This window comes from Sardina pilchardus, chromosome 11 (assembly GCF_963854185.1).
Source record: "Sardina pilchardus chromosome 11, fSarPil1.1, whole genome shotgun sequence".
NCBI lineage: Eukaryota > Metazoa > Chordata > Actinopteri > Clupeiformes > Clupeidae > Sardina > Sardina pilchardus.
The window spans coordinates 17,277,029-17,292,028 of NC_085004.1; the positions used below are offsets into that span (position 1 = coordinate 17,277,029).

General features: G+C 45.8%; 1 protein-coding gene across 1 annotated transcript in view; it reads right to left on the bottom strand.

Moving 5' to 3' along the window:
• Nucleotides 1-15,000, bottom strand: part of LOC134095556 (neuropilin and tolloid-like protein 2) — a 22,249-nt gene that overhangs the window by 6,783 nt on the left and 466 nt on the right. Inside the window, exons 1-7 of the mRNA XM_062549169.1 lie at nt 14,988-15,000; nt 11,401-11,457; nt 10,957-11,100; nt 5,697-5,945; nt 3,960-4,007; nt 3,328-3,452; nt 1,602-1,830 (exon numbers count right to left, since the gene is read on the bottom strand). The exon at nt 14,988-15,000 is cut by the window's right edge and continues 466 nt beyond it. Coding sequence (XP_062405153.1) covers nt 1,602-1,830; nt 3,328-3,452; nt 3,960-4,007; nt 5,697-5,945; nt 10,957-11,100; nt 11,401-11,457; nt 14,988-14,997 — 862 coding nt within the window. The 5' untranslated portion in view covers nt 14,998-15,000. The remainder of the gene's footprint in view (nt 1-1,601; nt 1,831-3,327; nt 3,453-3,959; nt 4,008-5,696; nt 5,946-10,956; nt 11,101-11,400; nt 11,458-14,987) is intronic.

Below are 15,000 nucleotides of genomic sequence, written 5' to 3' on the forward strand. Positions count from 1 at the left end.
TCACTTCAGCAATCAATTTTGTGCTAATAGGTGCAACGAGGCCCGCTGAGCTCGCCTACCGCACATTACGAGATGAAACACCAATGAGTCCTTAATAAGCCTACTAGTGTGGACACTCACTCCTGGCCAGCTGGGATGCCAGGGAGGGCATCCCTCCTGGTATCAGGGACCCTGCCAGCATACCAATGTGCCAATCTTTCCTGGTACAGTTGTCCCCGTTCCAAAGCCTACACCAGTGCACTGGCATAACGATAGCAATAATTCCATGAGATGAGATGGGTGAGGTGATAAGTCATTGAAAAGTGTCATTGTACAGCTGTAGGGATCTCAAGATATTTCTCTGCATGGATATTGCACTACAGGGCTAGCACTCTTTTGAACTGAGTTTGCCTCTTGATTTGGACTGTCAGCGGGGCTGTTTGTAGATAGCATCAACAAACAACCTCCACGGCTACAAATCCCATCAGCAGCTCATGCATCTCACACATACACACACACACACACACACACACACACACACACACACACACACAGTATGGAGTTCAACTTTAATTGTGCTTTTAATCTATGTCAGCCACAGGCTAATAAAAAGGCCAGTAGTGAAAAGGGGGAGGTCACCATAGGAGTGCAGCTTACGCTGGAGAAGAGACAGAGGCCAAGGAGAATGATGGAGTGAGGATGGACTGCATTTATATAGCCAGCACCCACAGCGCTTTACATTGTCATGCCTCACATTCACCCATTCCGTTTGGTTGGGGTGCGCACATCCACAGAAATAATCCAGGTGCCGGACAAAAATATAGATAATGGAATGGATTGGTCCGCACACTGAGTAGGCTCCAAAAATACACTTTATTTAGTATAAAAAGGCAACGTTTCGACCCGCAGTGGGATCTTCTTCAGGCCTTTTTATACTAAATAAAGTGTATTTTTGGAGCCTACTCAGTGTGCGGACCAATCCATTCCATCACATTCACCCATTCACACACTCACACATACTGATGGTAGAGACCGACAACCTGCTCATCGGGAGCACTGGGGTTATGTGTCTTGCTCAAGGACACTTCGACAGGCTCAGGAGGAGTTGGGCTCGAACCAGCAACCCTGCAGTTGCTGGACCACTCCTCTGCCTACTGAGCCACTGCCGCCCCACGGCTGAACAAGGTGATCAAGAGGGACACGAGGAGCTCTAGCAAGAGCAGGGGATAGAGAAAGATATTGCTGGAGGAGAGCAAGGAAATGGAGGGAACGTGGATGGAGAGGAAGATGAGGGGAGGGAGAGAAGAGAGAACAGATGAGGAGAAGAGAAGACAGAGGAGAAGGGCAGAACTTCACTGGAGACTTACTAACAAGTACATGAGGATAAGCATGTAGTGTAGAGAGGAGAGAAGGGACTGAGGAAGAGAGAGAGATGGAGAGAGGGGGAAGAGAGAGAGAGAAAGAGAGGGAGGGAGAGAGGGAGAAAGGGAAAGGGATAGAGGGAGAGAGAGAGGAAGGGAGAAAGGGAAAGGGAGATAGGGAGAAAGGGAAAGAGAGAGGGACACAGAGAGGGAGAGAGAGAGAAAGGGAGAGGAAGTCAGAAGCTTTGAGGTGCCACTCACGGTCGACGAAGGAGGTGAAGAGCATGCGGAAGCGGCTGAGGCGGCTGTTGCGGTCGGCCCACATGCGCACCACGCCCACGCCGGTGCCCAGCATCACGTCGTTGGCCACCGTGCTGCAGAACTTGGCCTTGAGGTTCTCGATGGCGCTGCTGCCGTCGTACACCGCCACAAAGTTCTTCTTGCACTCGTTGGAGTGCTCCATCTGGTACTCCAGGAAGCGCAGATAAATCTGGAAGATGGAAGACAGCGCGGGGCCATTTACATTTCCTGTCTCGGCAAATTAGCCATTTACTGTGAATAGAACATCATATTACTGTTGCAGATTTCTGGAGGAAACCTCATTTACAGAGTGCCCTATTAAGTAGGTTTTAATCAGACTCTTAATCAGTCTTTTTTTTCAGAACTTTGAAAGAGTAACTAGAAAAAGAACATACAGATTAGCCAATCCTTCCCAGAGGCAGTATAGGAACCTGGTATTAAGCATCTTTCATCTACAGTGCCACTGTAAATCCTAGTGCAACCCCTAGAGCCATTGTTGCGGCATAACACTGAGTATCTACAGATTATGACAAGACAGATTCATGGCTTAGGCATATTGCAGGTGTAAAATAAATAGGCTATGGAAATGGAATTTGCAATGCAATAGGGTTCCCACTGCAGTGCACTCAGTCCCCTATGCGAGCCACAAACACAAGTTCAGCTGCAGGTTTTCTCGCTGTACCTGTTTAATTCTGCTGTCGCTAACAACACCACATTTCTCTCTTTTCTAAAAATAAAAGCTGCACCTCTCAAGGGGGGCTATTTTAAGCCACGCGCCAGGGAACATGCTGAATTCTGAAGAGTGGGTGACATGCGGCGTGTATAGGGCTGCCGCAGCAGGCCGTGTGTGTGACAGCGCGCGCGTGTGTGTGTGTGTGTGTGTGTGTGTAATCCCTTAGCCAACAGAGTATGGCTCGCTGGGCCCACTACCCTCCCGACTTGTGCTGATTCGGCTGTTCAGCGGGTCGGCCGTCTCTGCTTCACTGCCCTAATACCTGCTGCTGTTGCACCGCACCGCGCCGGCCACAGCTAATTTCAGCCTCAAAGTTTCCTCAGTACACACACACACACACACACACACACACACACACACACACACACACACACACACACACACACACACACACACAAACGCACACTCACACACACACACACACACACACACACACACAGAGTTAGTAAGTGTGTACGCATTAAGGTGTGTCAATCTGAGAGAGGGGGCATGGGAGAGATGGAGTGATGGAGAAAAAGAGGGGGATGAAAAGAGAGAAAGGAAGAAAGAGCTGGAGAGAGAGAGGGCAAAGAGAGGAAATGGGCTGACAAAAAAAGATCAAGAGGGGGTAGGACAGAGAGAGTGTGAAAGACAAAATGATGAGAGAGAGAGAGAGAGAGAGAGAGAGAGAGAGAGAGAGTGTGATAGATATCAAACACAGTCAAACAGAACTGTGGCAAATGGGGAAGGAAAGGATAGAAAGAGATAAAGAGAGAGAGAGAGATAGAGAGAGAGAGGAAGTGAATAAGGAGGGCTGTATAGCCAGAGGCCTGTGGATGCTGTCAGCTCTTAAAGGTGTCTCCAAAACACAGCTCTTTGAGAGGACTGGCCCGCATGACACCCCTGCTGCTGGACGGGTCATCTGAGGCTGGACATGCCCGCAGGTGAGGCGGCGGGAGCAGACAGCAGTCTCACCTTCGACTGGGGCGCGGCGCGGATGGTCCAGATGCAATCCAGATCCTCGTCCGTTTTAATCTTATCCTCGTCCACCTGGCTGGAACGCACCACTCCGTCAGAGCCCCCGACCTCAAACTGGCAATCTGGAAAAGCAGGCGCGAGGGAGGGAGTGAGAGTTTATGAGAAAGAAAGATTCAGAAGCACACATTTTTATAAAATACATAGACATACTTGTACGTTTATGTGTGTGTGGTAGTAAAGGGAGAATACATACAGTATGTGTATGAAAACAACAGGTCGGTGACTAAGACGGAACGAAAGGTCAATAGTGGCCACTAAACAAGGCAACAAAAGTAAAGCGAAAAAGGCTCTGGAGATGGCAAGATATATGAACATGAAACGAGGTAGAGACTTAAAAAAAAATAATACACTGGAAAAATGATGGAGAGACACAGATAAAAGGGATGGCAGATAGCCCAAGCCAGAGCAGAGAAAGAGAGAGAGAGAGAGAGAGAGAGAGAGAGAGAGAGAGGGAGAGAGAGAGAGATAGATGAGGGGAGTGTGTGAAAGATAGACGCAAGTCACCCGTAGAGAACAGAGGACTCTGCAAATGCGAGCGGACAGGGCGGTAAAATATTGAGAAGGTTCACCTGGGATGGGATTCAGCAGTCCGCCCACGTGCAAATGGAAATCTGGGTCTGCAATGATAATTCAGGCGGAGCATTAGTCACAATCCACACGAGGCGGGGGCCGGGGGGAGCGCCAGCGAGACAGGCGATAAAATCCCATTAAAGGAGCGTTGGATAAGGCGGCAGATTCACGCCGAAGATCGTCTGTTTGATCTGCCAGGTCTCGTTTAGCGATTAGCGCCAGGCGACCTTTCTAAGCAGAGACGATATATACAGAAAAAAAAAACAATGCCACTTCGGCGACAGAGCTTGGTTATAGTGAGGTACAATTTAATTTAACAGCCTTCACTGTGAAAAGTAACATGGTGGATACATCAAGACAGATTTCTTCCATCTGTCATAAGTTACCACATCAAAAAATGTTAATTTAGACATCAAAGGGTTTTTCCCTCTTTTGCTTGAATATATTGGACGATTCAATCATTTATTTTACAAAATCAAATTCAGACAAGCATTTACATCAGTAACCCCATAGCGTACATTATTTAGGGATCTGAATACTTCTACATTAATGTCTGTTGCTCCAACGAAGCCACTCTCATGCAGTATACATTCACACAGAATGTGCTATTTGTGCGGCCTACAAGCTAGCCTCCAGTGTTGCCCACTGGTAATTCATCTAATTCCAAAACAAATTAGATGTTACATGAAATCCCTATGGGCTCTTCATCTAACATCTGAGTGTGACCTTCAAAAAGTTCAAAAAGTTCCTCTGAGTGTGGTCTGCCCTGACAGTTCATCTGAGCGTGACCTGTTCTAAATGTTCCTCAGTGTGGTCTGTTCTAAGGCTATTGCTGAGTATGGTCTGTTCTAAACGTTCCTCAGAGTGTTGTCTGTTCTAAGGCTATTGCTGAGTGTGGTCTATTCTAAACGTTCCTCAGAGTGTTGTCTGTTCTAAGGCTATTGCTGAGTGTGGTCTGTTCTAAACGCTCCTCAGAGTGTGGTCTGTTCTAAGGCTATTGCTGAGTGTGGACTGTTCTAAGCGTCCCTCTGAGTGTGGTCTGTTCTAAGGCGATTGCTGAGTGTGGTCTGTTTTGTATGGTCCACTCATCTAGGACAGCATAAAGTGACCAGTGTCATTCTGTGGGTTCAGATTAGCAATTTTACAAGATCCAGTTTCAAAGAAAAAAAAACCTAATGAGAGAGATGGGTTTTGAAAACTTGACAAAGTTAAATAACTGCTTAGGAGACCCCACATTCACTTGTGCTGAATCAAACGCATATATTTTGATGAAGGTGGATTCAATATTACATGTCTAAACAACTTTAAAATCAGACGCATCAAAGCATGAAACATACATCAAAGATGTATCTGGTGTGGGTTTGGGTTTCTCGTTCACATCAGCTGAAGTACGCATTGAATGTATTACGTCTTTGGTCTACCTGATAGAGGGAATACTTAAGTGGATGTGTTTTATATAAGCTGGTATTGACAATTTATAAGATAAAACAGCATAAACAGCATATACAAAGATGTATCTGGTGTGGGTTTGGGTTTCTCGTTCACATCAGCTGAAGTACACACTGAATGTATTACGTCGTTGGTCTACCTGATAGAGGGAATACTTAAGTGAATGTGTTTTATATAAGCTGGTATTGACAATTTATAAGATAAAACAGCATAAACAAACCCCCCCCCCCCCCCCCCTTCTAGCATGAGAGAGTGTGTGTAGTCGTGGGGCTACTTCATTAGCTCACCTGCGATGAAGGTGTATTTGACGCGGAACCCCAGGCCTTCGAGTTCCTCGTCACTGGTGAACTTGATCCACATGAAGCGTCCGGTAGAGGTGACTATGCCTGGGCTCTTGGGGCCGCAGAAGCGGTCGATGAGAGGGGAGAAGCCGAAAGGGCCGTCCCGGACCTCGATGTGGTCGAAGCGGCATTCAAACGAGGGCTCGATGTAGTAGGTCTTGTCGAAGGTCAGCTGGATTCTCTGGCGAGGGAGCGCTGAGAGAGAGAGAGAGGGAAAATAGAGAGGGCACAATATTGGTTATTTACATACTGCAAACTAACACCATCGCCAAGTGGTACGGCCTCAAAAAAAGCCCTACAAACCACAATTCAGCAGAGAGACAGAGAGAAACAGAGTATCAAATTAAATACATACAGTAGGATCTTTATTCTGATACAGATGTCATACTGTAACATGATAACATGATAGCAGGTCCTTTACAACACACAGTGAAGAGTGAAGAGAAGGCTAAGAGGTAGATATCAACCAAGATGCTAAATAAAAAATAAAGGATATGGAATGGGATACGAATAGAGAAAAAAAAGTATTGAGAATTATTTGTTGGCACAGCTGGACTGAGCACTCATATTGCCACTCTACTTAAAACAATACAGACAAAGTCCATCACCAACATGTGGAGCATTCGCTTAGCCACGGGGGAAACAGTCCAGCCAAAACAAACACAGACACACACAGACACACAGACACACAGACACACACACACACACACACACACACACACACACACACACACACACACGCACACACACACACTCTCACACACACACACACACAGAGACACACACACACACACACACACACACACACACACACACACACACACACACACACACACACACACACACACACATACACACACACACACACACAAACACATATACACAAGCACATATGCACGCATGCGCACAACCACCTACCCACACACACACACACACAAAATACCTCTTAAGTCCCCACTCCTTCTCCCACTGAGGGAATTCTATTCTACACAGGCACATCCTTCAGAGCCCCGTGGGGATGAGCTAGCCCCTCTCTGAGAGGCTCCAACAGCCGCCGGCTCATTTGAACTATGAGCAAGCCCGACCATAACAAGCACAGCCCTGGTCTGGAGCGGAGCAGAAGCTAGGCAATGGAAATAATGAACATGATCTTCCATGTGTCACAACACATAAGGGACACCCATGTGAGCACTGACGCTGACCTGTGGATGAGGGTCAAATTAGCCCAGTCCAGCAGGGGAATAATGTGAGGACACTTAGGACAGGCACGTGCCCGCTCCTCTGTGTGTGTGTGTGTGTGTGTGTGTGTGTGTGTGCATGCTTGTTTATTCGTGTGTGTGTGCAGATTGTGTGTTTTTGTGTGTGTGTTGCATGTGTGCATTCATGTGTTTGTGTGTGCGTGCATATCCGTGTGTGTGTGTGTGTGTGTGTGTGTGTGTGTGTGTGTGTGTGCACTGCAAGTGTGTATTCATGTGTGTATGAATATGCACAGGCACGCACACACACACACACACACACACACACACACACACACACACACACACACACACACACACACACACACACACACACACACATTGCCTACAGTATGACATACTCTCTCTGTTCAAGCAAGCTCAAGCAGGCGATGCCACAGTGCTGGACATGGCGCAGTGGACCAGAGACATGCTGTTGAGATTAATTCCACATCCTAAAACACAGAGCAAAACATGGAAGTCACTGTGCACTGGGACTGCCATCACTGGGTCTAACGCTCCTCATCTTGTACCAACAAATCAATAAAACAAAACAACAGCAAATTATCGCATAATGATGAAAATCACATAATGGGCTCTAACTTCACTGATAGAAGTGTGGCCCTCATTACACAAAGTCCACCGTGCATGACTAGATCCATTGACATCTTAGGAAAAACATTCAGCTGATTTGACAACATGAGTAAGATTCTAAATGCATGTTTCGGTGCTTCAGTTCAAGGCTGAGGTGTGTCCATGCACAGATGTGGAAGGTCCTTCTTTCCAAGCATATTGCATCATTGCATATTGAATCATTGTAATTAGCTGACAAAGGATGAATTCATCGCCACACTTACTGATTACTCGACACATTTACAGTATGGTCTGTTTGGTGTCCAAATGGACACCAAACCACAAGCAAATATAGCAATCCCTGCCTATTCTCACCACAAGCTATCTGAGACAGACAGCTGCTTCGCACGGCTTGTCAAACTGCATGTTGCACATTCAAACTACAGTATGGCCCAGTATGTCAATGAGTCTCAGTGGCGTGAAGTGTACGATGCAAGGCACAGCAGCGCAATAAACATTTGTATGTAGGTAAGCAAACTACACAACAAACAGAACAACAGATGTAACAATAATTAGGGCAGCCAGGCGACTACAGACTCTCGCCTATCACACAACATCAACCAAAGTGAAACCAAATCCCATCACTTGTATTCTGAGGCAGATGGAGTCACTTCCTTGTATAAAGCCTTATTAGGCCAATTATCATTATTTGACTGTCATAATGTGTCATTCGGTTTTTGGAATGTCAAAAACCTGCCAACGTCAAATACACCTGTCAAAATCAATACAAAAACCGAATGACACATTATGACAACAGTCATAAACATCAATAATGTGTCATTAATGTGCATTCCATGTGTCATGTCATTCTTATGATGGTTACATGTCACCCTTATGTAGACCCCTTCAAATAAAGTTTGCAAACTGCTGGTGTATAGTATAGTAATATACTGACACCTGGCATCTGGAAAGTCCAGTCACTGGTCAATCAATATTCCTGGCTATAATTCCACCATGAGGACAAAAGAACAATCCAGACAACTCAAAGAAAAGGTGGATACAAAGGAGATGGGTACACAAGTCAAGTCCCTGAACATCCCCTGGATTGTCATTAAGGATTGTAGGGAACAGCAAATGTGCAGATCTGCCTAGAGTAGGCTGTCACCTGAGTGAGTGACAGTTCAAAAAGAATAACGGTGAGGGAGGCCACAAGTGCACCCATGACAACTCTGAGGAAGTTAAAAGGCTTCAGCAGCTGAGAGGGGAGACACTATGCATGCAGCACCTTGTGCCTGAGTTCTTCACCCAATCAAAGCTCTATGGGTCAGAGGCAAAGCTCTTATTGAATCCCTACTGGAGTTCTTCCAAAAACATGTGGGAGACTCCAAGGTGAAATGGAAGAAGGTTTATAGGTCTGATGATACCAAAATTGAGCTTTTTGGCCATCAGACAAAGATGCTATTTTTGGCGGACACTAAAAATGCACCATCCCTAACTTGAAGCATGGCGGTGGTAGCATCATGCTTCTCGACAGTAGGCCGTGGAGGGTGAAAGTAAAATGAATTCTGGGGGACAATCTGATTCTGTCTGCAAGAGAACTATGACTTGGGAGAAGATTTACTCTCCAGCAAGACAATGAGCCAAAGCCTACCGCGAAAATTACACAGAAATGGTTTAAAGATAACAAGGTGAATGTTCTGGAGTGGCCGAGTCTAAGCCCTGACTTCAGTCCTATAGAAATTCTGTGGTTGGACTGAAAAAGGGCTGTTCAAACCCGATCCCCTTCCAACTTAGCAGAGCTTGAGCAGTTTTGCAAAAAAGAATTGAGTAAAACTGCAGTATCCAGATGTGCAAACCTAATTGAGACCTATCCGTGCAGACTCCATAGTTTAATGGTTTAATTACAGCCAAAGGCGCATCTACCCAATGTGGACTTGAAGGGTTTGAATGTTTATGCAGTCACTTATTTTGCACTATCTATTTGTAATCAGTTAACATTACTTAGTAGAAATCTGCTTTCACTTTGTGTTTCGGATTGCAGCGACATCTTTGGGATATAAGAGAGCATTTATCACCACACACACACACACACACACACACACACACACACACACACACTCTGGAGTATATTATACAAATTCTCCCCTATTTGGGGCATGTACGGAGTAATTCCCCATCACAACAGTAGCCCTTCATCTCCCCCAGTGCTGCATCTCCCACATGTCTGATGAGTATCGAGCACGCCTCACCCCAGAGACTTGGAGATCATTATCAGACTCCAGTGGACTTATGGATCAGCGACGAGACACAACCCCACCATCAACATAACACAGCGCTGAGAGGGGATAATGGCTCATTAAACGGCCTCTTCAAGTTTGCATAAAACGAGTCCCTAGAGGACAGACACCTCATGCCTGTGGCCTGTAAACGCACATCGGTCTCTGCCAAAGAGAGGCAACATGTGCTTGCTGTGCTCTCTCAGTACAGGGTGCCCAGAGCTACTGACTTTGGTTGCCGTTCAGCTTAGTGACTTGTCTTTCCCTGCTTCTTTTTTTTGCAAAGTGCAGAGACATCTTTAGTGCCTAATCGCTCTTATGGCTTGTTTGGCTTATCAGGAAAATAAATGCATGGCAAGCCCTTTGCATAAAAGGTGCTTACTGTAAGAGTTATCTTAAAAAAACAAATGCAGCCAGTCAACAACAATTATGGCCAGAAGTCAGCTTCCAGACAATCGATTCCTCCCACTGAGAATGGCAGTTTGGCCCAGATTGTGGTGGATGTGTCGCCCCATAGTCTAAAATGCCCTGCTGTTGACTCCCCAGGATCCTCTTTCCTGGAACTGCTGTGTTGTAAATAGCTAAGATCAGAGGGAAAATAAGGCATCTGCTAAATGACATCCATCCGGTGAATGGAAAATGGCAGCTACAATAAAATGGGCATGTTTTCCTCGGCTCCGCTACCTCGCCCCCTATGGTGAATTCATTCCACTTCATCTGTTTGTGGCATGCAACGATATGCCTGTGGGCTATCTCTCTCCTCTCTAATGCGTGAGGAGGAGGAGGAGGAGGAGGAGGAGGAAAATGATGTGTGCATCTGTCACGAACAGGAGATGTATGATTAAATACAGTACATCTGTAATTTGCTGCGTCTGCTCAAGCAGCACATCAGTGACGTCTGAAGAATACATAAGCGACAGGAACATGACGGAGACGATCACAACACCTGTTCACTCCTGTAATCTTCCATGTGCCTCTGACAACACTGCGCCACTACTCGCTATTAACTAACCGACGTGAATGACTACTGTATGTGTGCAGGATAATTGCTCACTATGGTGCAGGGTGAAAATATCAAGTTTGAACCGTCGTTTTCACGACGAGGACCGTCATCATCCTTACCCTCCAGGATGTAGACGCATTCCTTGTTCGGCGGGTATGTCTCAGGGTAGTTCGGAGACGTGAAGAGGCCACCGTTGATGTTGCGCGTCCACAAGCCGCACTGCTCTGTGTTGGGGAGCGGGTCACCATCGTTGTGGTGTGTCTCTGGAGGAGAAAAGAGGAGGGCCGCGTGCCAGGGAACATGAATAATGGGCCCAAAACAGAGCACAATGCATACATGCAAAAGGGTAATGAGACACATTTGTCATAGTAGAGCTAGATATTCATGATTCATGAGTCATGATTAGGACAGTCCCCACGTGTGATAATGCATAATAGAAGCAGCTCGTTTAAGGAGTATATGCCTCTCAAACCCACTCAACAGATCTGTTATTGTTATGGATATGGACTCTACACCAATACTGTAGTTCTATAGCCCAGTGACAGAGAAATGGATGAGCTCACCTTGAGATCTTTGCGCCAGTCCAAATCCCTCTTCTATAAGAATAAGGAAGATCCAGGCTGGAAGAGAGGTATGCAAGCAGAGTTTAGAGTGAACTCTGTTACTAGATCCCTAGGAAGTCAGATCTTAAGTTTTTGATGAGAGAAGGACAACATTAGGCTATATCAAATGTAATGACATAACTTTGTGTATTTGCAATACACTCATGACATGGTCTGTCTACTGTAACTGAGTATTAGACCAATTCAGTCTGCTCCAAACGCATGTCTAAATGGAGTTGTACACCTCAGAATGGCACATATAGGCATATTCATTATGCGTAGGCTATTCAGCCAGATGCAGCGTCGATACCGTGGGAGACTGCTGATCATAGTCGAGCACCCTGATAGCGTCTCGGCCCTCCGCCAGCGGCCACTGAGGATACCGTTGTAATGACATCAATCGCTCTGAAATAATCGCATCACGTAGAGAGTAGCGCACGGCGGACGGCTTTGGCCATGCCGGCCGGCACAACAGATCAATTGTAACGCTAGTCTAGGCTTAATGTGAATTATTTCCCCGCTATCTCTCTCTCCTCCACCCAAAAAACAAGGGGCTGTAAACACAACCTCTCTGCGTGATGTTTCAGCGTCTACAGCCAACCGTGATTTATGTCCCTCGAAAAACAACACAAAAATGATGACATTTTGAGAACCCCGGTGCATCAATTCAATTTTCAGGCCCCATGCATTCCGTAGACGTCAAGGAGCTCCGAAACTAGGCATCTAGATCCTCCCTTTGGCAAGTATTCCTCTACCGTAACAAGTGTCCTGCCGGAATGAATGCTCTTTCATCCTCCAAGGTGGTAAATGCCATGGCTATATTTTGCGTATCCGATTGATGAGTATAGCCGTTTTTCCCCCCATTTTGTACTTGTTTCATTCAAAGCAGCACAATGTAGTTTTAAATGTAGGCTATAGCTTAAGGGAGAGTGGCGTCTCTGTCTTTGCACAACTTTGGTGAAAATGCTGGTGAAGTGACCTTTTTCATCACCTTTCTAAGTCCCGTCTGGAACCCTTCGCGTTTAGAAATAAGGGATACCCAGCAGATAATGAAAGGGGTTGATATCATTTGTAGGCTATTATTATATTGCTTTAATGTTTTAGAACGTTGCCTTTGCACACTATTACTACAATATTATGCTACTTGATGAACAGTCTTCAAATGCAGTGTTTCAAGGGGTCACCTGAGTCCAATGAGCACCTGGAAATACAGTACCACTACAGCAGGACCTGCACATGTTGCTGTGCGGGGAGGATTTAGTGTACAGCACTCTCCATAGACCTGTGTGTAAGAACACGAATTCTACATAATGCTGCTCTTAACTGTAGTGACAGTGATACAACAAATAGGGCAGCATCTTGTGTTTTCCCTACCGAAGAAGAAAGCTTGCCGGCAGCCACCTTCCGCAACTCCGTTCCCAGAGCTGTCTACGCCCGATAAGCCGACGCTGGCGTGGCTGCGTAAGGAGGTAGTGGGCTTTAGTGTTCATATCTGTCTTAACAGGCGGACTGCGAGTGGCGCTGACAGACTGCATAATGAAACACACACGAAGAGTAGTCGGCTAAAACAAAACAAAAGAAACTGAGGGCAAATTTAGACAGCATGGGGTGTAGACCCACGGTCCTGTCTTAAAAATGACACCACCAAGGAGTCGTATGAGGACAAGCAAACAACGGGTCAGAGTAGCAACGAGGGATTCCCCTGAGGACTGCCCTACGCAGTCGCCGATACTGCTGCCCTGAGAATACACTAAAAGGAACTGGCCATTAAAGCGGTAATAAATCGGCAGTGAAAGCGCACTGCCTGGACCATGGCAGCTTTCGATAGATCCTCTGTACACTGAAGCTCCAGAGGGTGGAAAAACAGCCACACAGTCGATGATATAGTCAAGAAAATTTCGAAGAGATCAATTTGTCACCTCTGCTCTACTAATGACAGTGCCATATACCACTATAATGGAAACGCTGGCCATACAACGGATGCTCGTGTCTATCATTTGGGGATAAGGGACACAGGGTCACACGGAGCTTGTATTTGTGATAGTTGATGACAAGCGGAAATCTTTATGCAGTTGCAGTATGCAAAATCTATTCAGATCAACATTTCCAATGCAGACGCGCAAATAGCCTACTTAAAGATTGCCCTGGGGTGCTTAACACTGATTGCATGGCAAAAACCCCCATGGGTGGTCTTCCATGAGATGGTTCGTGAATTATACATTTGCATTAGACTAATTACTTTCAGCCGCCTACATAATTCATGTCGGTTTTTGCAAAGTAAATGTTCAGCATTGTTTTGTCGTTTTAAAAACAAAAGGCGATGCATCGTGGAAAGTATACATTTCTAAACGCTGAATTCAGTGGAAAAAGCGCTTGAACAACAGGAGGGCTGTTTTGCACGAAATAATAGGCTAGCCTAGGCCTATTAATAAAATATGTAAAACAGCCAGGGCACACGTGGACTTTGGTAATATTTGGTGATGAAGCCTGGGTTAATACACCCACATTCAAATTCGTACCATCACATTTGCGCCCTATGAAGGACGGTTTGGGAATGAAGGATTCTGAATAACTGTAGTGTAAAACACAGAAATACAACTGGTTATCTGTTTGCCTGCGCAATAAGTTTGGTTGATATGGCTCCAAAGCACAATTGAGCATTTGCGTTCTTAGCTATGTGTCTGATTTTAGTAAAGGCGAAACCAATTCATCGTAATGTCAAAACATGCTTTGTTCCAATCAGAGCTTCACAGCTTCAGCGTCGCCTAAAATGACAGGACTGCTGCACGGCAAAGGTGCGTTTGTAAATGGAACGACAGAGCAACAATCGCAGCCGGTGAATATTAACCAAAATAAACGCAGTGAACTTGTAACCCTTACCACATTTACTTTCACCTGTCTCCCTCCCGATTCATGGCGTTAAGAATAAGGAAACTGCCATTACTCTGAACGCTATGCATTCCGCATATTCAAATCCGTAAGCTTAGGCTACTAGGTTAATGAGACTGGTACCAGTGCCCCGGTGCCGAAAGTGGCAACAGCGCGGAGCTGTCCCTTCAGCACCACGCGCCCAGATCTTGCGGTCAAGTTACCACATGGAACGTTAAGGGAACGGAGTACAAACGTGACCGCGGTCAAATCCACCTCTTAGAAGGCTCGACTCCATTTGAGTCTGCTAAGATGAGCGGCTTATAGAATGAAGTAGTCATTTTGGTGAATGTAGCATGGCTTGTTAGTAGTGGAATGCAACATTTGCTCTGCTGCTTATTGTACGCACTAAATGTCTCATATACGTTTATAAAGGAATAGACTATTTAAATAAATAAAAGCACACCTGTAGGTGGCGACGTAATACACACTTTTCTTAACTTGCGCGAGAGCAAGTTGGCGCGGTTAAAAGAAAATGTAACAAGATGCCTATATTATATTTTCGACACCGTCCGGGTTGTTGAGTTAATGTACATTTCAATGAAAACTGAACGCCGATGGCGTCCAAGGCGGTTTCAAGAGCCAATTTTAACCAGTCCCAAACAGAATAGAAAACTCACCCCTGTACATTTC